The 24,000-nt window shown below is 41.4% G+C and overlaps 1 protein-coding gene across 1 annotated transcript; it reads left to right on the forward strand.

Annotated features, from left to right (window-relative positions):
- The first annotated feature begins 699 nt into the window (after positions 1–699).
- On the forward strand, positions 700–23,716 carry CFAP57 (cilia and flagella associated protein 57). Its single transcript, XM_069862899.1, has 21 exons — positions 700–1,010; positions 2,886–3,169; positions 3,355–3,538; positions 4,456–4,608; positions 5,677–5,816; positions 7,100–7,265; positions 7,897–8,010; positions 8,476–8,688; positions 9,255–9,428; positions 9,751–9,912; positions 10,380–10,535; positions 12,576–12,669; positions 13,542–13,732; positions 14,716–14,889; positions 16,033–16,191; positions 16,621–16,764; positions 17,864–17,980; positions 18,437–18,571; positions 18,655–18,798; positions 22,739–22,865; positions 23,142–23,716. The coding sequence occupies exons 1-21, from the start codon at positions 702–704 to the stop codon at positions 23,333–23,335; spliced, it is 3,534 nt and encodes a 1,177-aa protein (XP_069719000.1). The 5' UTR covers positions 700–701; the 3' UTR covers positions 23,336–23,716.
- The last annotated feature ends 284 nt before the right edge of the window (positions 23,717–24,000 follow it).

A 24,000-nucleotide genomic window follows, 5' to 3' on the forward strand; every position in this document is an offset into this window, starting at 1 on the left:
ACTTCCGGTCACGTGAGCGCCCCCATTTCCGGCGTGGCCGGCGTCGCGGTTGCCACGGCAACAGCGGCGGCCGCGGCCCCGCGATGGCGGCCGAGCCCGTGTCGGTGTTCGGGTGCCGCCCGCGCGTGCCCGGCGGGGTCCGGTTCCTCGGGGAGCGCGAGGTGCTGCACGCGGCGGGGGCGGGGTGCGTGCGGCGGAGCCTGGGGCCCGGCCCGCACCGCTTCGTCCCAGGTGCCACCGGCTCCGCTCCGGAGCCCAGCCTCGCTCTTGGACCCCGGCCCAGCCCCGCTCCCATCTCCCGCGACCCTGCTCCCAGCCCTGCTCCGAACCCACTCCCCAAGCCCGCTGCCAGCCCTGCTCCAAACTCCTCTCCTTGGCCTCACTCCTCGATCCCACTCCCAGCACTGCTCCAAACTCCCCTCCCCGACCTCACTCCCGGCTCCGCTCACTGACCCTGCTCCCAACCCTGCTCCAGACTCCTCGAACCTGCCCCAAACTCTGCTCCCAGTTCCACTGCCCAACCCTGCTCCCTGACTCCACTCCCAGCCTTGCTTCGGACTCTGACCCCTGACCCCATTCCAAACTCTGCTCCCCAACCCAGCTCCTAGCCCTGCTTCAAACTCGGACTCCCATCCGCTCTCCCGACCCTGCTCCCAGCCCTGCTGCACCCTGCCCTGACCCCTGTCCTCCCCGCAGGCACCATGAAGAGTCGGGGTGTGCGAGCACTGGCTGTCAGCCCTGACCAGCGATTCCTGGCCGTCTCCGAGGTGTTGGCGGAGGAGCAGCCAGCCCTATTGGTGTGCGCACTGGCAGGGTCACGGCAGCGGAGGAGGCTGGTGGCCAAGGGGCTACCGGTGCGGGAGGCCGTGTCCCTGGCCTTCTCCCCTGATGGCCAGTACCTGGCGGCCGCTACGGCCCCCCCCGAGGGCCACCTCACCTTCTGGCTCTGGGAGAAGCAGCGGCTGATGGCGGTGGCTCGCATTTGGGCCCCAGGCAACAGCATCTGCCAGGTAACGGCTGCAGCTGTCACGGCTCCACAGCCACCAGGCCAGCCTCGAGCCCGTTTGGCTCCCCCTGACCTTGGCAGGGTGCGGGCTGCACATGCCTGTCTCCAAAATCAAGTGGGGACAGCAGCTACACAGCCCGTTTTAACATCTCGATTCACAAGTGTTTTGGGAACCCGTTGCACTATTTCAAAAAGACAGATAAACGGATTGCTCAAGGATCAAACACACTTCAGTGAGAACTTGAGCGACAGACACCACACAAACTCAATCCTTGCTCAGGCAGACTCTTCTTGTGGGCACGTGGCAAGAGAGAGCTTCACACTGTAGATCATAGAATGGTTTGGGTTCAAAGGGACTTTAAAGCTCATCCATTTCCAACCCCCCTGCCATGGGCAGGGACACCTCCCACTGGATCAGGTTGCTCAAAGTCCCATCCAACCTGGCCTTGAACATCTCCAGGGATGGGGCAGCCACAGCTTCTCTGGGCAACCTGGGCCAGTGCCTCACCACCCTCATACGAAAACATTTCTACCTAATATCTAAGTCTCCCTTTTTAAGCTTAAAACCTTACCCTCTCATCCTATCCCTGCACTCCCTGATCAAAAGCCCCTCCCCAGCTTTCCTGGAGCCCCCTTTAAGTACTGGAAGCTGCTTTAAGACTCCCCAGAGCCTTCTCTGCTCCAGGCTGAACAAGCCCAACTATCTCTGTCTTTGTATGGGAGAAGCTCCAGACCTCAGATCATTTTTGTGCCTTCCTCTACACTTGCTCTAACAGCTCCACGTCCTCCAAAACTGAATGCAGGGCTCCAGGTTATTTACAGTCTCTGTGACCTTTCTTGGCATCGCTGCAATAGGACACTGGGCTGGATGAATTTTTGCTCATTATGAACATTCTCGTGTCCGTATCACATGAGGTTCTCTCGCATCATCTGAGATCTATAGGATGTGGCCAGTTCAGTTGGCCAGCACGTATGCAACATCATGCCCCTGCAGAAACACTCATGGAATACATTGGCTGTGCTTACTCATGCACCTTGTCCTTCCTGTAGTCTATTCCATGTGTAGATCAGAGGAGGAGCCCAGAAGGAGTAGCTAGGAGCAGGCTGATGGCATTCAGGCAACTGCATCCTGCTTTGGGTGTCCTTTTTTACTATCTTTCTTGCAGGGAGATAAGAGGCTTTCAGTACATGGGCTGGTTGGACCTTAGCTGCTATTTTTTCTGGGTTACATCTTCAAGCAGATGTTGGGTGAACTATTGACTTCATGAGCTTGATTACTAAAGAGAGGAGAGTGACTGTAAAGACAACTGCTGTCTAGACATCCATTAAGCATGAAAAAATGAGGTCTAACTATCCCTGCTGTGCTTCATGAGATGGCTGTTCCAGTATTTTCACCTATAAACACCTAATTATGTGAATTAATATGAATAGTGGTCAAGGTTTGCCTGAAATATGGAAATACAGAAATTATTCCCAGCCTTTAGGAATGAATGGTCCTGCTTTTCAGGAATCTCACTGGCTGAAAAACTTGCTGATTAACAGTAAATATGTATTTTGGCTTTATTTTCTCATTTAATCCTGAAGGGCAGAGACAACTTTCTCTTCAGTATTGCATTGTGATTCAGATAGTGTCTTAGCTTAATAGAGTTAATGTATTTGTAGCATCAGGTAAAATTGATATTTGCAGTTTTGAAAGGGGGAAAACTGCAATATGTAATTATGATGGCTATTTCTTTGTCTCTTTTGTACTCCTGTAAGTTTCTATGAACCTTTTTGCCTTGTTTGTTTTCCTGTATTGAAAGTCATCTGAACAGGTATAACATTTCCTTATTTGTGAACATAGTTGTGTAAAATAATTTCTCTGTCTTTCATTACATAGTTGAGTTTTAGTCCTCAAGACAACACACAGGTTTGTGTCACTGGAAATGGCTTTTTTAAACTTTTTACATATGAAGAAGGAACTTTGAAGCAGATTAATTTACCCAAGGGAGAGTCACGAAACTACTTGTGCCATACCTGGCTGTCAGAGGAAAAAGTTCTGTGTGGCACTGACACAGGCAAACTTGTGTTGTTTGAAACTGGAGAGCTGCTCTGGGAGACAAGTGTAAAGTACAGAAAACCTCCCAGGAAACTAGAAGATGGAACAACAGAAGAATATGAGAGGTAAATCTTTGTTAAGGACTATTACCAGTAGCTTCTTGCTTGTACACGTAGATTAGCACAGGCCATTCACTTATTTCCTTCTTGTCCAGTTTATGGATGGGTTATAATATTTGGATTGCTGATGATAAACATTTTTTGATTTGCCCTTCATTATTCTTAAATCTTTATTAATTTCCTGCTTGCAGCTCTTCTGACATCTTTTGTGAACTGGTCTCTGAAGATAATGGTTCACAACAGGATTCTTTGCCTCAAATATCTGCAATTGCATCTTATTCCAAAGGCTTTGCATGTTCTTCTAGCCCAGGAGTTGTTCTTCTGTTTGAGAAGAACATGGAAAAGGAAGTCTACAAGGAGAGTCAAGAAATTTGGGTAGGGAGAAAAAAGCTTTTCCAAGTGATTATGTGGCAAGAGACCGAGGAGAGATGGGTCACTTCCAATTCAGTTATTAATAGTAATTTTTAGCACACCTCTATATTATATTGTAAGCATTAGCTAAGTGTCCTCGTGATGCTCAGAGCTCACACTGGAATTCAGTGACAGATGTCCTTTTTCAGGGTAGCAGTACATATTCCCACATGCAAAATGTGCTTTGCAGCTGCTAAACTTCAGGAAACCTTCAAGAAACTTGTCTTTATGGAGACTTTCGGAGCTAAGAAGTAGTGTATGCCAGTTTTGAAGAAGTAGGCTACTTATTTTTTTTCCAAAACAAAGCTTTTCTCCTCTCAGCTATTTATTATAGCTGCCATGAGACATATGCACTCTTAAGTAATGAAGTAAGATTTCTAACTGTTCTATACCAATCTGTATGCATTGACTTACTGAAGTCTCTGGATAAAAACGTTTGACTCTGATGACCTAGTCAAGCCTTCATACCGTGCGCTTAAAAGGTCAGACCTTCCCTGTGCATGAGACCCTGTCACAGGACTGTTGTCAACCTGAATGATGCACTGCAAAGAGCTGTTATTCAGTTTTCAGGTAGTTTTCATTCTGACCCTCGCTAGATTTTTTCCTAAATGTTTTTCTGCTACCATTTCCACTTTTCTTTAATACGGCACTTAAGATTAGTACTGAAATGTCTTCTGACTCTTTTTTCAGCTGTAAAGCTATACAGTTAGGTTTTCTTGTCCACTTTTCCCTGCCTTGCAGTAGTTAGATATTATTAAATATCCAAGTTGCCTTATTGATATTATGTATATGCTTAGTAAAGTAGCATTACAGCAAAAGTGTGTGCGTGTGTCTGTGTACTAAAACATGGAATATCCCATGGGATGCATTTTTTTGTTTAGCTTCCTCAGGACATGTTCAGCAGTGAGCTAAAACAGTCAGGCAGACAGGACATTATATGCATATGCTTCAGCCCCTCTGAGGAAACAATGGTTGTTAGCACAAATACAAATCAACTTTACATGTTTACTATGCTCTCCACCAATCTTACGAAGGTGAGTGCAATCTTATCACATTCCACAGTCCAGTAGGGGGTGTATTGTTATGGCACAGACTATTCATCGTGGCTTTCTGGGATGCATTCCCATAAAATCCATCAAACGGCATCTGAACCCTTAAAGCTCATCATATGAAGGGCTCTGCGTGTTTCTCTGAGAGCTGTATTTCAGTAGCCCCTTGCTCAAGCATCCCTCTATCCAAATACCTGATGTTATGCAGCAGAACGATAGAGGACACTGTTAAGACTGTTTAAGGGGATGTGTCACTGCTGAACCACTTAAGGCTTTGACAGAGAGATTTTTAACTTAACTGTAGTAGTTTATGCTCCACCATATAATGCGGAAACGTTAATGCAACAATAAAGCTGAAACAGCAATGGGAATCTCATGTTAGTCTAAAACAAGAGTTGTTTGAGTAGTTAGAAGTGAAACCTCTTTGTGAAGTGCAAACATAATGGAAAACATTCCCTACTCTGAAGGAACTAAATAATACAAAGATGAGATAAATGTCTCATCATGAAATAGGCTTGCATGGAGTTGAATACCTAACATGCATGCAGGTGTACAGAAAGATCTTTGCAGGAAGGGAATTTTTGTTATAGGTCCTTTTTCTGCGTGCAGCCTGAGATTTTATTGGTGCTTCACTTCCAGCATGGAATAACTAAATATCCTGCTTAAACTGCTTAGCACTCAGCAACTGATTATTTTTAAATATTTGTCTGACCAGAAGGTCTGAACAGAATTCATGCAGGCCCAGTTTTATTTATCTACCTTGCATTTCTTTGGACACTACAATTATGTTCCACTCTCATTAGTGCATGAGAACTATGGGGCCTACATCTTCCCTGCATCACTTTCTTCATTTGTTAATTATAAAGTTAAAACTGATTCTGGTGTTGTTATGTTTTTAACACTGCTATGATCAGACTGGCACAGTGAAAGGGTTAAGTTGTTTCCCCAAATTTATTTGACTACTGTATGCAAAGAGCTCTGATAGATTTCTTACCTGACTTACTGCCTGCAGTGAAATATTGGTGATTTTTTCACGTTCTATTTGCTTCTCAGGAGGAGGCAGCTTATTTCGTGTATCTGAATTTCTCAGTGCATTCTGCTTCAGTCACTGGCCTGGACATCTGTATTTGGAAACCCATTCTTGCTACTTGCTCCCTGGATCGAACTGTCCGCATCTGGAATTACAATACGAAGTAAAGTGTTGTTTGTGTTTGTTATTACCCCTTGCTTTTTTGTGTGTTGTGTTTAGCAGGTAACAGCAGTAATCTCATATAAATGAGAGTGTTGTTCTGGTAGAATTCTTGTGTGCTGTGGGATATAAATGGTCATATTGACATGATTTGGGGAGTGCAAATATGCAGTGCCTTTAAAATCATAGAATCATAGAATCATAGAATAACCAGGTTGGAAGAGACCCACGGGATCATTGAGTCCAACCATTCCTATCAAACACTAAACCATGTCCCTCAGCACCTCGTCCACCCGTGCCTTAAACCCCTCCAGGGAAGGTGACTCAACCCCCTCCCTGGGCAGCCTGTTCCAGTGACCAATGACCCTTTCTGTGAAGAATTTTTTCCTAATGTCCAGCCTAAACCTCCCCTGGCAGAGCTTGAGGCCATTCCGTCTCGTCCTGTCCCCTGTCACTTGGGAGAAGAGGCCAGCACCCTCCTCTCCACAACCTCCTTTCAGGTAGTTATAGAGAGCAATGAGGTCTCCCCTCAGCCTCCTCTTCTCCAGGCTAAACACCCCCAGCTCTCTCAGCCGTTCCTCATAAGGCCTGTTCTCCAGCCCCTTCACCAGCTTTGTTGCCCTTCTCTGGACTCGCTCCAGAGCCTCAACATCCTTCTTGTGGTGAGGGGCCCAGAACTGAACACAGGATTCGAGGAGCGGTCTCACCAGTGCCGAGTACAGAGGGAGAATAACCTCCCTGGACCTGCTGGTCACGCCGTTTCTGATCCAAGCCAAGATGCCGTTGGCCTTCTTGGCCACCTGGGCCACTGCTGGCTCATGTTCAGTCGGCTGTCAACCAACACCCCCAGGTCCCTCTCCTATGAGGTAATAAAAAAAATAATAATAAAAAATGAGGTAAAAGAACCCAAAGCCTTTCCTATTAAGCCATTTTTGTGTCTGAGTTCTCATTTGTTTTAGCAAAAAAAAACCCTTCAGGAATGTTTCATTTAGTTTTGTCTTAAGATGGTGTTGTCCCATCTCCTGCTTTGTAGCTGTAGTTCTTAAGCCAAATGGCTCCATCTTTTAAGGTTCAATACGGGGAGAAAACCAAATTTCAGAGGAGATGTTTTTGTATGTTTGCAATCAGCAGTTCTTTTACCTTCTTCATTGTACTGCAGTAAGCGAGGATTTGCTCTTGCACCTTCCACACCTTTTCTGTGAACCGGAAAGTTCAAATTTACCTTTGTTTGCTGTAACATCTGTGCGATCATTACTCAACTGAGTATGCCATGATTTTCTCTTTCAGCACTTTGGAGCTGTGCAAGAAATATCATGAGGAAGCGTACACAATATCACTTCATCCCACTGGCCTTTTCTGTTTGGTTGGGTTTTCTTACAAACTGCGATTTATAAGTCTACTGTATGATGACATGCGTGTTTCCAAGGAGTTTTCTGTGAGAAAGTGTAGAGAGGTAAGGACTTATGGAAAAATTAAACCGGGGAGTTACAAGGAACAGTGAGGTGAAGAAAGTGACAGAAGATAGAGACCTCTTCAAGAGATCCTAGGAAGATTTAGGATCTGAAAGCACAGAGAAAATGAGACTGGAGGTTGAGGCATAATTTTGGACGTAGGAAGTAGCAGAAGGAGTAGTTTCCTCAGAAATACTCAAAGACTACAGGGGTAGGATGAGGGGTAACAGTTTTCAGTTGAAAGAGGGGAGGTTTAGACTAGATCTTGGGGAGAAATGTTTCCCTGTGAGGGTGAGGAGGCACTGGCACAGGTTGCCTAGAGAAGTCATTGCTTCTCCATCCCTGGAGGTGTTCAAGGCCAGGTTGAATGAGGGTTTAAGCAACCTGGCCCAGTGAGAGGTGTCCCTGCCCATGGCAGGGGGCGTGAAACTGGATCCCTTCTAAAGCAAACCATTCTATGACTGAATTTTACAGGGGAAAACAACAATGAAGAAAGCAGAAAGCGGCTAATTATGTCATGGAGTTTTCTTTTTGTGTAATATTCTGCTGTTAGATGATGTCACTGGAATTCAATGCAGGAATTTTTTTTATCTACTGCATCTCCAGTAATGGGTGGTTACGTTCTTTCTGTAGTGCTCATTCAGTAACGGAGGCCATCTTTTCGCTGCAATTGATGGAAATGTGATTCAAATTTATTCCAGCGTCACCTTTGAGAATATTCATAATCTGAAAGGTCATAGTGGGAAGGTTAGTAAACAAACCCATTGCAACTCATTAAAGTATAAACTAGTTGATAAGATGCATTTGGAAAAGGTAAAGTACAATCTTGGATCAGAAATGGGCCCAAAAATTAGAAATAGAAATACCAAAGTCAGGGTTTTTTGGTCAGGAGTCAATGTATGCACAGGATACATCTGAAGAGTCTGTCCTTAAATTGAAGGTGAATGATTTATTGGTAATAAATTATAAAAATAAAATGTACTACTCTGTAGTTAAATGAGCTTTTTTTGACTGTGTGTTCATAAAATAGTCCTTACTAGGTTTGGGGTTTTTTAGTGCTAGGATGGAATTAGTTGAGAATCATCCTGGGGGTTTTAAGTAAGAGTTAGAAGTATGATTCCAGAGTTGTCATGGATTTACTGATAAAATGACTCCATGTCTTATGTCTATGACTTCTACATTGGTCTCCTCTGTATGTTTTGCTTTTGCCAGATACGTGCTATAAAATGGAGCACAAATGATACCAAATTTGTCTCCTGTGACACAAATGGTGCTGTGTACAAGTGGAACTTGTTGACAGGTAAAAGGGAGTCTGAGTGCGTGCTCAAGTCCTGCATCTACAGCAGCATCGCCCTGTCTCCTGATGCCAAAATCATCTTTGCTGTTGGATCTGACCAAACTCTCAAAGAAATTTCGGAGTCTTCGGTGAGCTAACAAGCCCTCTGGGATTTTGCTGAGTTCTCTGGGGAGGGGACTAGTGCTTTGGTTTCCTTGTCATCCATTGGGTAAGTAGGAATCAGTCTGGTTTTGACAGCTGCACTATTTACTGACACTTTCCTTGTGTTCATATGTCCTTTACCATGAAACCTAAGATTTTGTGAGTTTCGTATTTTTCTAACTTCAGTTGGATTTACCTAGAAACCTTCTAATCCAGCTAACAAATTATCTTGGCAATTTTGTATCAACGGTTTTGCTGAAATACAAGTATCTTGCATTTCTTTTGTCCAGAAAAGTACTAAATTTCATGTTATAACCATTACATCTTTCAGAAGAAATTGACTTGTGGAACTTGGCTTGAAATTTTAATAATACGTATCTATAAAGCTTAATACTAATTAGATTCTTCTATAAAGCTTAATACTAATTAGATTCTTTTAATTGTGTTATTTGCTGCAAGCAGGGATATGACAATTGCTCATTCAGTAAGTGATCAAATACTACTGCGGAACTTAATGTGAGGGGTTGTGCACTTTGTTTTTTTTCTTCTTTAGATCCAGCTTGAAGTGCCTGCTTTTGATGTTGTTTATACTGCAGTAGCTGTTTCTCATTCTGGACACATGGTGTTTGTTGGTACATCTCTGGGGACAATTCGAGCTATGAAATACCCATTACCTTTGAAGGAGGATTTCAATGAGTATCAGGCCCATGCAGGTGCTGTTACAAAGGTAACATACTTTCTTTTCCCAGCAATACCAGCTCCTCTAGTACTAATTCCCCTTCCCATTACATAGCATGATATGTTAAAACTAAGACTGAGGCCTTTGGAATTTTCATATTAATTCACTGACTGTGCTATAACTGTCTAGAAGGTCTTTTCTGTTCCAGGTTTTTAAAAATCTTCCTTTGAGAGCAGAAGTGGATCCAATTTCTTCATTTGTTCTTTCTTTTCCTTCCTACATGCATGGGGAGAAAAATTTGGTGTGAAATTAAACTGTCTCTCCATTCTCCCTTGTCTCTACTATTATTTTGTTTTCTGTTCCTTCTAAGATGTCCATAACAAACGATGACCAGCTTCTGCTTACTGCCTCAGAGGATGGCTCTATATTTGTCTGGCAAGTGAATGATAAAGTAGGTGGGATAATGAAATATGAAAAGGAAGCTGAATATGCTGAGGAAGTGCTGGTCGTCAGGTCAGATATGGAAGAGAAGGTAGGAGGAGCAACTCATGAACATGAACCATAAAGATTCCTAGTGTACAACTTATGATTTACGTTTGCACGATGTTTGGGGCTCGATGTTCCTATATGGCCTTCTGCTTAAGAAGACTTACATGACTTTTGTAATGAAAAGAGCTTACAGCAAGTAACTGCAGCTGTTTGTCAATGTGAAAACTGTATGAACGGTGAGTGTGGAGAAGAGTTTACATTTTTCTCTAGTACTTTCCCCAGTCTCTTGAAACCAGTTTTAATGGAATAGAGAAATCAGAATCTGCATTTCTACAGATTGTCTTGTAAGATAAGTAAGGAGCTTTTCTTCTGAAACTTCTTGGTCTATCTGAAGATTCTTTGCAAAGGCTGATTTTCATCAATATGGGCATGTAAATAAAACATCCTTAACAGGCTGTTGCTAATGGCAAATTATATCTCTGTTAAAACTACTCATGTGTGTCCTAACAGAGTCAAGCAATGCTGGACCTACAGCTTCATGTGAAAGAGCTACAGACAGAAAATGATTACCAGCTGCGTTTCAAGGACATATGCTGTGAAGAAAAAATAAAGGAATTAGAAGATAAGTTTGCTCAAGAAATAGACTCCCTTAAAACCAAACATCAGGTATGATTCATACTGCAGAACCAAATACAGAGAAATCTTTTATTGAAGAGGTGAATTCAAGCTTGCATTACATGTGTATGAATGCCATAAAGCATCTGAAGAATTAGGCATTCCTTTCCAATAAAGGTGTTCTTGGTATTTGTAAAGCATGAAGCTACCTTTGAGTCACCTATCATTACAAGGGGATGCAAGAGTTCTCCTAGGTAGCCTGTAAGTGTCTTCACATAAAAACACATCCAACAATAAATGCTGCCTGACAGCAAGGATCCGTGCGCTGTATCACCCTTGAGTAGAAATGGGACCATGCCTTAAAAGCTCTGTCACATACAAGGTTGTAGCTGCTGTAGGATGCAACGATTATTCTCCTTAATGCCACCTTCTTTATGTCCTGGCCGGTTTTTTAAGAATGTCTGCTGAGGTGTCTTGTATGCTTTGAAAACGGAAGTAAAATATATTCCCTCGATTTCTTCTGTACATGTCTTTATTGATTTCTCTGTGGCCATGCAGCAGGACTTCCCTGGAAGGCAAAGGCTATGATAATTCTTCTCAGTGTCTAATCTATCTCTATCTGTTAATTCTATTCGATTCTGTCCATCTGTTTGATGCACACACCAGATTTCTGACCTATAATTTGCTATATTTCTGGACATTTCTTTGAATTAGAAGGCAAGTGATCCAATAGCAATTTCTCTGGCAGTAACATGACTTGAAGTGAGAGATTACATGTCACATGATTCAATTCTGTCAGCCTTGTGCTCTTTTCAAGCTTTTGGATGGATATTGTCCTGTCCTGGTGATTTGTTACTGCTTATTTTGTTGACTTGCACGTAGTCCCTTTGAGCAGTATTTCAGTTTGACTCCACATAAAGAAGGATTCCAGTATGAAAGCTTGCTGAGTTACTTACTTGTTTCATTCTTGTATGGTCTTGTCATTTTCAAGTGCTCCTTTTATACTTTTCTTGTCTTTTGGCCCTACAAATGTTCTGGCAGGTTCCTGATTTTGATTTTTTTAAGGAAGTTTAATTGTTCATTTCAACCTTTTATTCAAGTAGTTCCTCAGGCCCTTTGGCTTTTCTCGTTGTGGTTTTTACATTTAAATAACCTGAGTTTTAACCTTGCTATTTTTCCTTATTTTTGTTTAGCTTGACTTTTTACAAGAAAGCCACTTCACTTCTTATAGATTCCTCTATATTTGTTTTATCTGGGCTGGTTTTCTTCTGCAGTTCTTCAGGTCTTTTCATAGGTAGTATTTGGCCATAACTTCTTTAGGTGTGTAGGTGATAGGCTTGCAAGCAAATGCGTTTGAAGGTGAACAGAAGTTTTCTAGGCAGGCAAATTGCACTTCCTTTCCAAGTATCAGTACTTGTTAAGATTAAACCCAATGACAGATTTGGACAGGCTTGGGGCTAATCTTTCTAGTTGTGTCCAGCAGGAAAACAGAGTATTTCTGCTTATGTGAGACTCACACAGTTATGAGAAGAAACAGAAAAAAATGTACTTACAGTACAATTCCCAACAGTTCTTACTCCAGTTCTTTTTTTAGAAGATGAAGTCATTTATGGTTGTAGTCAGACATTTCAGGCACATGGTATTCAAAACTCACTTCTACTTAGGTTTATGTCGTTCTATACAAATGTCTGTCCTAGGACCTCAGGGTTCCTTCAAGTGAGACAGGAAACATCTTGAACTTTAATATCTGCACAACAATTTGTGGAACTGCAAATTTTCCTCAGGCAGGGGCACACAAAGAAGTAGAAGCTTTTGTAGCTCTCAAACTTTTCTTGTTAGATTAAAGTTATACAGTACCCTGTGGTATATGAACTCCATTTCCTACTTTCCCCTATCTTTCCATAGTTGTAACAAACTCATCTCTGAGGAAACTTGGCTTAGTGACACATGGTGTCTGAATTTTGCAGAGAAACTTCAAATCTAAATTCTTTTGTGTATGTATTCCCCACCATGGGCAAGAGCACAAACAACTTGGATAATGCTTTACCTAGTTTCAAATTAAAATATATTTTTCTTATTTTTTTTCCCCAGGATTTACAGGCAGAGAAAGAAAAACAGGAGCTACAACACCAGTTTCAACTGTCTGAGCTGATGAATAAACACACCAGGGAGATGCAAGAGCTAGGTTAGACTATAATGAGCATTTGTAACTGGAATCTGGAGGAAGTGCCTTAGATTCATAGCCAGTAATGCGATAGGGAGAGATTACTAGAATACAAGATAAAATGTGTGCATGTCATAGAGGTATTGCAGACCAAGCTTTTATCTAAAATGCACCAAACACGTGACCATGATGCGAAATGCACATGGTCACTGTGTCTTAGACATTTGGGGGTTGAGATTAGTAATTTTCTCGTTTACCTTATAGCTCACTGTGCAAGAAGTGTGAAGTCAGAGACTTCAGCAAGGAGCCTAATGTATAATGCACACAACATGGAAATACCTTAACCCTGGATTTGTTATCAAGATAAAACAAACACTACAAATTAGTGCAAAAAATCAAGTCCACTCATAAATGAGCCCATTTCATACTCATATTCTGTAACATTTGTGCCTGTGCAGCCTGTTGTGGTTGTCATCTCAAGGGAATGCCTGAATTAGCTGTTATTAATTTGTTGTAGTGGCAGAGTGGGAGATTTTGGTGTAGGTTTTAGACTTGTTAAAGCTGGAACAGAACAACGTTCTGTCCTGACACAGCAAGCAGAGATATAGTGGAATATCCAGAGGCACAACTGAGAAAGGTGAATGACAGCTTTGAAACAGGCATTATTAGTGAAGTGATGAATAAAGGGAAGAGCAGGAAACGCAAGAGATGGTTTTCTAATTTAAAATTTTGTACGACCACAGAGTCTATAACCCCTGTATATCTAATGAAGAGAGTAGTGAAGTTACTGCCAAAAAAGACAGTAGAGAATAAGACATTGATGACTGTAGAAGGATAGGATGCACCCGTCTTTTCTGTTATTTTTATCCATTCCTTCTATTTCCTGTGACCAGAATCTGACAGTAATCAGAAACTCTTAATGAAAGATGAGAAATACCAGGATCTGCACGTGAGATCCCAGAGGATATGGGAGGAATACGAGAAACAATTGCACAATTTGGAGGAAAGCAAAAGCAAGGCCGTGAAGGAGCTAACAGAACATTATGAGGAAAAACTTAATGAGAAATCTGTTCTGCTGAAAGAGGTAGGAAACTTGATTTGAGTTTAAATTATTGACTAAGTTTATCTCCAATTGTGATAAAATCTTCCTTAGGACAGGAAAGATTGTCGCCCTCCATGCAAATCCTAATCTGCCTGTCACCTTGGGGAAATTTATTGACAGTTAGAATAGTAATGAGGAAAATCCAGCTGTGCTACCAACTTTTATGGGCTTCATACCTCGAGTATGTAACCTGCTAAGATTAATATCCTTGGGCATTCTCAGCTTCACATCTCTTTCTCCTTGACCCAAGAATTCCTGTTTATTAGTGTGGCTTAGATAACACATTTACTGTAAATGGAGAACGATAGTTTCAGTTACCTTATTCTAGTGAAGAGAGAACGTTTCTAAAATGGCGAATTCCATTCCTAAGTCCTTGAGGTTCCTGCTTGCCTAACTTGGGGAGCAGAAAGAAGTATCCTGAGTACTTCAAAAACTCCTGCATATTGAGGTCAAACATTTGGCTTTACCAAGACCAACCAGATAACTGATACTTACGTATCTAAAGTCAATAAATTCTATCAACATTACTGTTTGAAGCCCTGTGTTGCAATACCAATTTGCAACAAATGAGGAATGAGCATGAGAAGAGAAGCACACAGATTGATGTAAACCTGAGCGGTTACTGGTCCTAATGCATCAGAAACAGCAATTCTAAAAGATCTTTTCAAGTGTTACTCATGTTTGTGTTTTCTGCAGCCAGAACAAGTTTGCCGATGTCAGTATTTGGGCCAGGTTCCTAACTTGAAGCATCCAAGCCTTAAGAATATTTTTTATGTTCTTCGTAACAGTTTTTAAAGTTACTTTAATCCCCAAAGAATTTAGGTTATCTTAAATGATATTGCTGCAATTGAAGAGTCCACTAAACATAGGTACTCTCACGAGAAACATAGTCACAAATACAGGCGTCTGTTCTTTATTGCTCTGTTACTGCCATCTTCTCTAAAGTTTGCTTTCCTTAACTGCAGGCAGGGGAGAAAATGAGGCAGCAGCTTCAAGCACACGAAGAAATTAAGAAACAGATCGAAGAAGACGGAGACGAAGAAATCCAGGAAATCCAAATGAAGTATGAGAGGCAGCTCTCAGAACAAAAGGAAGCAAATCTGCAACTGCAAGGAGAAATAGGAATCATGAAGGAAATGGTATATTTTATTTTGTGGTAGGATCAGACTGCACATGAAAACCTATAGCCAAGGGTTGAATGTGATTAATGGCATATCAATTTAGTCATTAATTTAGTCTGTAGCTGTGTGACATTTTATAGGAGAACAGTAGCCCCTTCTCATATCAGTTTGAATGGTTTAGAATCTTTGGGCAGAAGAAGCAGCTGTATGCCAATAACATTGCTGTTATTATTAGAGACAGATGATAGAGGAGGTGTGGAGTTTTTTTAAGTACACTTTCTCCTATCTTACATAGTTTTAAATTGTAAATAATAATATTGTTCATCCTATGATGGGAAAGAAATGAACCTTGTCATTTTTTCAAGATCTAATGCATTGCTTTGTTAGAAAAATACTTCTACCGTTTTGTTCAATGCCATAAACACTTTGTGGGTTGTATGCATCATAATTTTTATTGGTTTTGCTAGGATTTTTAAGGAAGCATAAAAACTTTTAGCTCTTTTACTGCCTGAGTATTACATCTACCTAAGTATGTTAGAGGGGTGTTTTTTCTTTTCAGTTTCTTCAGTTGCGACCTAGAGACAGAAAGGTTCTTTTCCTTCATGGCCTCTGTTATCATGGTTCTGTCTTCAGTTCTGTTGTCTTTTAGACACCAGGAGTTTCTTAATGGGTCCTCACAGTTTGACCAGCACCACTCCTTGGTTCCAACTTTCTTGGCTTCACAGATCTTAGCACTGAGGCAAGGATTTTGAGAGCTATGAAGAGCTATGAACTAAGCCCAAGAGCTATGAACTAGTCACCCTTCCAGTCTACTTCTGACATCTTTAGAGATATATAACAAGCTATCATCTTAAAGTAATTTTCCATGGCTTAAGTGTTATTTGAAACTGATGCTTGGGTATAATATCCATACCCATCTTGTTTCTGGATACAAATTCTTTAATTCCTTGTGAGTATTCTGTCAGGACATATAAAAAATGCAAAAATGGATGTTCAACCACCTTTTGAGTTACAGATCTTTAAGCTATGTGGTGCTCCTTCGTTATATCTTAGTTTGATATCCTTTATCCCACACCATCTACAAAGTATCTTACAGAGTAGGGTGGCTCAGTTGTGCACAGCTTTTGGAGACTTGTTATGTTTTTTCTTGTTTGCCTCTAGTTGAGCAGCCAGCTGAAACAGCTCGAGGAGCGAAACAGCATCATTGAGGAACTGAGACTGGAACAGCAGAAGCTGCAAGGCATCATTAAGTCGTTGGATATGGACATCTCAGCGCTGACGACAGAGATTCAGGAGAAAGACGACACTATGCAAGAGAAGGTAAGAAGCAAGACAACTGGCTGAGGTTAAAGTCACCCTTCCTGACTTTAATACAGATGTTTATTTTATTGCTATTGTGTTGTGATAGTAACACATGACTGGAGACCGAGTTTTAAATTAAGGAACTGACAGTCTTTGATTTGGGATTTTAGTTTTTGGGATTTAGTTTTTGGGATTTTAGGTTTTTTTTTTTACTTTCTAAGCTTTTCTTGGGGAGCTCAAATTCAGGATGTAGAGTTTCTTGTGCCCTGTTCTGGGATCTGTGCTCTCTGTATTATTTGGTCCCCCAGCACCTGTGTAGGTGTGCAACTGATGGGGTTGTCCGGTCTTACACTAGATCTATGACTGCTGGTTTTACATCTACCTTGTCCAAGGGACTTGTTTGAGAGTCCTGCATCTGATTCATATCCCTGTACCTATTTCTGCCAGGAGAAGGATATATGTGACCTAAAAAAGAAAAATCAGGAACTGGGAAAGCTCAAATGTGGACTGGAATGCAGTACAGAGGAGTTGAAGAAGCAAATAGAGTCACGTGAAAATGATACTAAAGCAATGAAGGAGCAGATCCGCAAGGTGAGCAACACTCTCATTTGGCCTCTGCCACTAAGCCCTTTGTCTGAATGCAAAGATGACTCCACCCTGTTTGTTCCTTGACTTGTTTCAAGGATACACGGCACTGATTCAATATTTTTACAGCTAATAAAAATACTTGCTCACAATAGCTGCTATTTAATTTTCTCTCGCATGCTACCAGTGATCGATACTCTTACTTAAGCTCCTGTTTCAGTATTTATTTCTGAACTCTAAGTAATATCAGTTTTGCTTAAAAATTGATCTTGTCCTTACGTGATTGCCCTCCACATACCCTGTAGAGTTTGCAAGGCACTGCCTTTGCTGATCTGGAAGAAGAGAGAGTGAACTTATCTTAGAAAACTTGCAGATTTATGCAAACATACCTCTATTTAGGCATTAGGTACATGGACAAAATTACTGTTCATCAGCTGATCCATGGAAAATATCTATGTAGTCATACTTAGCTTGCAGCAAATTCATTGCAACAACTTATTTGTGATTGAAGAAACTTATTGTGTTTGTTTTCATAAGTCTGTTTATTTAGAACAAAGCCTTTTAAATAAAATGCAAACAAATTAATAATTTGTATGTACATCAAACAGGCATGATGAAATCCCTGTTCTCTCTTCTGGTCATCATCTTGTGCCAGTAAATGTTGTAGTACCCTTACTGGTGTTTCTCCCTGTGTTCTAGTGCACTTATGTAGCCACAGCTTTCAATGCATTTGTTTCTTTTCAGTATCAGGTTCTTATTGCTGCACTTATTCTTTTCAGTACTGGAATTCCAGTTAATTTCTGTTTCACTCATTTTTATTCAGATGGAGTAGTAAAGCTCCAGATCAACTCAAGAAAACGAAAGGGGCATCACATCACTTAAATGCCTGTAACTCAAGAAGGAGTGGAATATCCATTTTTGTGCTTTATATATATTCTGACAGAGGGCAGTGTTGTTGCAAAATTAACTTTTTTGCGTGTTGTAATTCAACCTGAAGGGGGATCTACTCCCTCAAGTCTCTATTTCCAGTCTCCAGTTTTCCTGTTATGTGTTGTTTTTTCGTGTCTCCTTTTAGTCCTGATTTCCTCCTCCTGCTTCCTTTCAGATGGAGAGGGAGCTGGACCAGTTCCACAAGGAGAGCATACAGTTAAAGCTGAACATCACACAACTGCAGCAGAAACTAAAGGCCACTGCTCGTGAGATGCACAAAGAGAGGCAGAAGGTACGGAGTGCAACCAGTTATTTATGTGTCAATTTGTTCAATCAATGCATATTCTCCTGGGTTGAACAGAACCATGAGGCACATGCTTTAATTGATTACCCTTTCCTGCCCAAAGCTGCAGTCTGCACACACTTGGCCTAAACACAAGCAGCACATAGCGGGGTAGCATTCATGATAATAGACCACTGGTTTTCAGATGAGACTTCAGGATGCTGGCACTTACATTACCTAATGCAAGTATCGTGGATTAATATTACTGCTAAAACCTACCACTGCTATTAGATGTGTGCAGTGCTTACATCCCCAGCACTCTTTTTTAATAATATATTTTTAAAGAATTAAGTGGAAGTAAAGTAGGTGAGGACCTTCACCAGGTCTGTGAGGCTTTCTAGAAAATTGCACGTGATAGAGTGCTCTGATGAGCCAAATAAGACTGTACCTACATCATTCTTGCAGAAGCAAGATATGGAAACTCTCATCAAACGATTTAAAGCAGATCTTCATAATTGTGTGAGCCTAATTCAGGATTCAAAAAAGATGAAGGAAGGGGTCCGTGAGCTCTACACCAAGTATGCGCAGCAATCGGACTCGGTGAGTCAGGGCCTTTGCCTTCTCCTTGCAGATGAATTTCTGTGGTAGTGTAATTACTTAGGCAACATGCTGTGCCCCCTCAGGTGGACACTGAAGTAGTAGACACAGATTTACAGCAGGAATACCTGAGACATCAAGAGTACCTGGAGAGGAATTTGGAAGCTTTGAAAAAGAAGGTGATGAAGGATCAGGAACTCCACCAAGCTGCTCACATACGCATTGTGCAGGTAATAAACCTTTTCCTTGTGGTACAGAGAGGGAAAAAGGAAGCAGCCACCCAAGAAAGCACTCTAGCAGCCTTGATACTATGGTTTGTTAGGATTTTGAAACAATTTTGGTTTGCTTCCTTGCCAGAATTCCTAAATTTTTCAACTGTTTCCATTCAAGAATAGTTTTCATTGAGCTACTGAAGTTCATAGAATCATAGAATGGTTTGAGTTGGAAAGGCCCATAAGGATCATCTGGTTCCAACCACTGTGCCATGGGCAGGGACACTTCCCATTGGACCAGGCTGCCCAAGGTCCCATCCAACCTGGCCTTGAACACCTCCAGGGTTTCTACAGTTCTTACAATTCTCTGGACAAAAAGTACAAGATCTCTGAAGTCAGAAATTGCTGCTGTTTTGTGGATATTTTCCCTAATGTAAAAAGAGATAGGGAGTCTCTGCTGCCTGGATATTTATTTTTTTTACACAATTAATGTACTTATTTTTTATTTCAAACAGTATTTATAATTGCCATCATAGTCAATTTGCACTTGCCTGAGTACAAGCTGTACTTGCTATGTGGTAGTGCTTAGGAAGTACTTTTGGAAGAAGAAAGGGAAAGAAAAAGAAAAATTTACTTTCTTTGGCCATGTAGTCCTGTGCCTGCTGGACTGACTTCAGGAGAACTTTCTGGTTTTCACATCCAGGCTTTGTGAGGAAGTTCAGAAACACATGATAAGCATACCCATTTGTCCCAAGATCTCTTGCTCAGAATCCTCGTTCCTTACAAAACAATGTAAACTTGTGGCTTCTGGGGCCAAAGATTCGATTTCTTTTCATCTGGAGTGAGAGAATCTAAAGCCCCACACCAAACATCCTGGGAGGACAGCTCTTTTACAGTCTTTTTTTTACCACGATCTCCTTCTGCCTAGTCAGCATTTCCTTTTCCCCTAACCAGCCCTTTCTGCATTGTTACTTTATTATGCTTCCTCAAGATCGTTAGACCTCAGTCCCCTCCTAATTCGTCTGTTCTTTGCTATTTATCCATAGTACTTCTTCAGCCCAGGCAGCAGAGGTCTTCTTCCCTGTCCCTGTTTTAATTTTTTACTCCTTCTGCGTGTTAGATGTTTCCTTTTGGCACAAAAGGAGATGGCTTCAGAAAATAGCCTGGAGAATTTCCTTGCTGGAATGGGGTGACAGATGGTGCTCATAGTGATAATACTTGATGTCTTGGATCAGTAAGCCTAACATGAGATGATGATTAAAACCAAATTAATAAAACATCTGGAAGATGAAGATATCAAAGGTTCTAATCAGCCTAGTTTCTTCAAAGAAAAAAAGCAGTTCTCTGAAGTCTTGAAGATTAACGAGACTTTAGAGCCAGGAGGAATTATCACGGTCTTCCAGTCCTTCATGGGGGGTTAGTTTAGAGCAGCTTCTGTTAGCGATTGCTTTGAAGAAGTGAATGACATCTTGATGGCCTTCTAGCTCTGTATTTCTATTATTCCTCAGTTGTGCTTACATTTTCAGAGCTGTACATTGCTCTTTGAGTGACTGGGTGCATTTCACCAGTGACTGCTGCAACAGGTGATTAGAACTGTCAAGATAACTTTCATTTTCTTGCCAATTGGCAAGTTGCTTCTTGTTAGTCTGTTAGTTTCCCCTCCAGCCTTCTGTAACAACTTCTTTGGTCACTTGGATACATAAAGAACAAACACACTGAATAGTCTTCAAGTAACACTTGAACTGAAGCATGTGTAGGATGAGCTTTTCCGTACTATGTCCTACCTGTCAACACTGTAGGGACTTTGCAGGCTGTAGATTACATCCAGGCATTATATGCAGTTGTACCGATGGCCTCGTTCTCCATACATTTGATCAGCCCCTTTTCTGAGACAGTTGGTACTTTGCCACAACATCCATGACAACAAGTTTTACCATGAAGATTTATTTTAATCCATTGCATGATGATTGCATTGCCGTGCAAGCTTTCTGCTGGAACACAAAGATTGAATTAAAGGCTAATCTCTGTGGATAACAAGCGTCTTCATTAAAAATAGTATCCGTGTCAACCAGCAGCCACTAAACCAAACATTTCTGTGTGGCCAAGATAGCCCCATACAAGATACTATGCATTATTCTATCTTATAGAGCAAAAGCAAGATCTTCATTTGATAGCAGCATTCAGCTACTTGGACTAAACTTATTATGATATTCACCTGAAGAGAAATGCTGGGACCTAATCCTGAAAGCTGGTCAAAACAAAATTTCCTTGACGGATTCTTGGAAGTTCTTCTCTTCATGTGTTCCTCTGAGGATCAAGCTCTGAGATAAATGCATAGTAGTCAAATTTCATCTGTGTTTGAAGACTTGAGTTAAACAAGTTGGAATCAACAAAATATTATGGTTTCAGAGCAGGCTGCTCAAGCTCACCAACTCATGCTGGATTGTCCCACACAACCCCTGCAAGAACAACGGATCTTGCCAAACTAGTTCGGACCTTAACACATTCCACAATCTTCCTCCATTCAGAAGAGGAAGATCCCTTCCTTCCTTCAGACTGAGGGGAAACTAAAGCACACTTAGTGAACTTGTCTCAATGTGAGGCATTGAGAATCTAGCCACATACATGAACTCTGAGTTATTGCTGCCAACTTGAACTTTTTCAGTGCATCTGTATACAAATAATTGCAATAAGCATTGTGCTTTGTTACTAAACAGTTTTCAGTTGTGTGGTACCAATACTTTATACTGTGAGGAACCAAATCATATGCTTGACATAAATCTCTTAAGGCAACTCAGTTATCTCTATTAACCAAAATTATTTTTAAAAATAAAGGTTTGAAGGCACTTATTTCAAAGGAAAATGTCATTAATCCTCGTTCTTATCTCGTGTTGTTTTAGTGAGTACACAAAGCATGCCTATTGGCCATATATCTGTTTAAAATATCACCATTTATGATGAAGTTCCAGGGGTTGGAATGGTGTTGTGTTCCAAAACTGCTAAAAAACTAGCATAAGTAGCTGAAATTGTTGCTATTCTTGGTTCAGGTATGATGGCAGCTGTGTAACACTTGCAGTAGCTGTTGATGTGATAAGGTATTTCACTGTCTTTGCAACAATTCCACTTCTATTGAATTCAGAGAAACAATGATTACTTGATAGTGCTCCTGTTTCTGTATCCCAAGCAGCAGTTTTACCGTCCTTTGCTAGTATGAGCCCATATTGGTTTTGCTGAAGCCTTTCAATCTGTTACAACAATGGGTAAAGCACATCCCCATGTCCTGCCACAACTCCTTCAGCAAGATGCCTTGTGGTAAATGATTAAAAAAAGTTAGAGGGTTGAGCTTTTGTGGGTTGAAAACTGACTAAGAGAACAGAAGATGAACACAAGGACAGCTTTTTTTTCATCATAACAGCACATTAGCAAGAGGTATCTCAAGTCTCCATATGCTTGATGTTATATATTTCTCAATTTGGAAGGAGTATCGGAAGTCGGTGTCTGTCAGAACTAGTGAAGAGGGCTTTGAAGAACTGCAAGAAGATACAGATAACTTAAGTGAACAGACATATAGTGGCAAATGAACAGCAAAATAATACACCCTGGAGGGAGAAATGGGAATTGTTTGCATTAATTCTGAACTAATTGGATCAGTCCAGGAAGGGCCCTGAGTGTCCCTGTGGAACTGGCAAGGGAAATGGTACCTCGGAGTGTAGCTGCAGCCAGAAAAGCAAACCACATATTAGCTTATTGAGCTAATGTGGTTTGAATACTGTCATGTTTTGTGGCAAATCTACTGTGGCCTTATCTGAAACGTTGTATACTGTACTGATTGCCCTGTATCTTCTCCTTGTAATACTGATTCTACATGGTGCTGTCTCCTTCCCAAGAATATGGAGATACGTATTGCTGAGCCAGATTGTGCCTGTGCTTTTCCTCATAGGACATACTGTTTTTGCAGGAAAATGTGAGTCTGATTAAGGAAATTAATGACTTGCGGCAAGAATTGGATGCGACCCGTACCCAGGTACATGACCTCCAGTCAAAACTAAAATTAATCAAGAAAAAGCAAGCAATTCAAGACACAAGTAAGTAGCGTTTCTTGTATGTTTTCCATATTGTCAGTACTCTGTCCTTGGTCACAGTCTCTCCTCTGTTACTGTCTCCACATCACTTCAGCTTGTCTAGCTGGTGGTACCTGTTATATTGTAACATTAATTGTAGAAGTTGCTAAATACTGCAGAATCTTACTATTTGGTGCTACTCCTTCAGCACTGAAAGGTGCCTTTCTTTGTCCCTGCCAAAGAATTCTGCAAGCTAGACCTTTGTTATTCTGCTCTATCCTCTCTGACTTCATCTTCTAGCTCCCACCAGTGAGCTGCTGTCCAGCCCAGCTGTCCCGAGGTTGAATGCAGAGAGGGAAAATGAGAAGATCATAGAAACTCAGCAGCTAGAAATTCAACAGCTGCGAGACCAAATCCAGAAGAAGGGACAAGTCCTTGCTGTTCAGCCTCTCTTAGACAAGTCTTCCTCAGCTGAATCTGGAAAGAAGCTATAAGACATAGCAACAGTGACCTGGTTCAAGAATGCCTTATGTCATTGTATTCTCAGCAGGAAAGATCAGAAATGCAACAGCAAAGGTTAGACCTCCATAATCCTGTACTTTTCCTCTAGAAGAATTTGTGCAGCACTCGCTGCTGTGAACACAAGGTACCAGCTTTCACTTCTTTCTGCTTTCCTGGAATCTGCCCTTTCCATGAGGCACAGGAGCTAAGAGAAAAAACAATATGTCACTGCAAGACTGATCTTTGTACCTTCTTGCCAGGTGCAGGTACACACCTTTCTCTTGGATGTGTCCTAGTTCAGAAAAGCTGGTCAAACTCTCTAAGTCTTTGCTGCTAGAATTCTGATTTGATATCATTGTGATGCAAAAATAAACATCAGCCTTTTATTTTCCTGTATTGAATTGCCTATGTCATGAATCATGGAATGGTTTGGTTTGGAAAGGACCTTAAAAATCATCGAGTTCTAACCCCCTACCATGGGCAGGGACACCTCCCACTGGGTCAGGTTGCTGAAAGCCTCATCCAACCTAGCCTTCAACACCTCGAGGGATGGAGCAGCCACAACTTCTCTGGGCAACCTGTGCTAGTACCTCACAGGAAAAATTCTCTTCTTAATATCTCATCTAAATCTCCTCTCTTTCAGCTTAAAACTGCTCCC

This window comes from Phaenicophaeus curvirostris, chromosome 8 (assembly GCF_032191515.1).
Source record: "Phaenicophaeus curvirostris isolate KB17595 chromosome 8, BPBGC_Pcur_1.0, whole genome shotgun sequence".
In the NCBI taxonomy this organism is placed as follows: domain Eukaryota; kingdom Metazoa; phylum Chordata; class Aves; order Cuculiformes; family Cuculidae; genus Phaenicophaeus; species Phaenicophaeus curvirostris.

Coding starts and splice junctions, on each gene's coding strand:
- CFAP57 (XM_069862899.1), top strand. CDS start 702: ATGAAGAGTCGGGGTGTGCGAGCACTGGCTGTCAGCCCTGACCAGCGA. Junction 3,539..4,455: donor AGGAGAGTCAAGAAATTTGG/GTAGGGAGAAAA, acceptor TTTTTTGTTTAG/CTTCCTCAGGACATGTTCAG. Junction 18,572..18,654: donor ATGCGCAGCAATCGGACTCG/GTGAGTCAGGGC, acceptor GTGCCCCCTCAG/GTGGACACTGAAGTAGTAGA.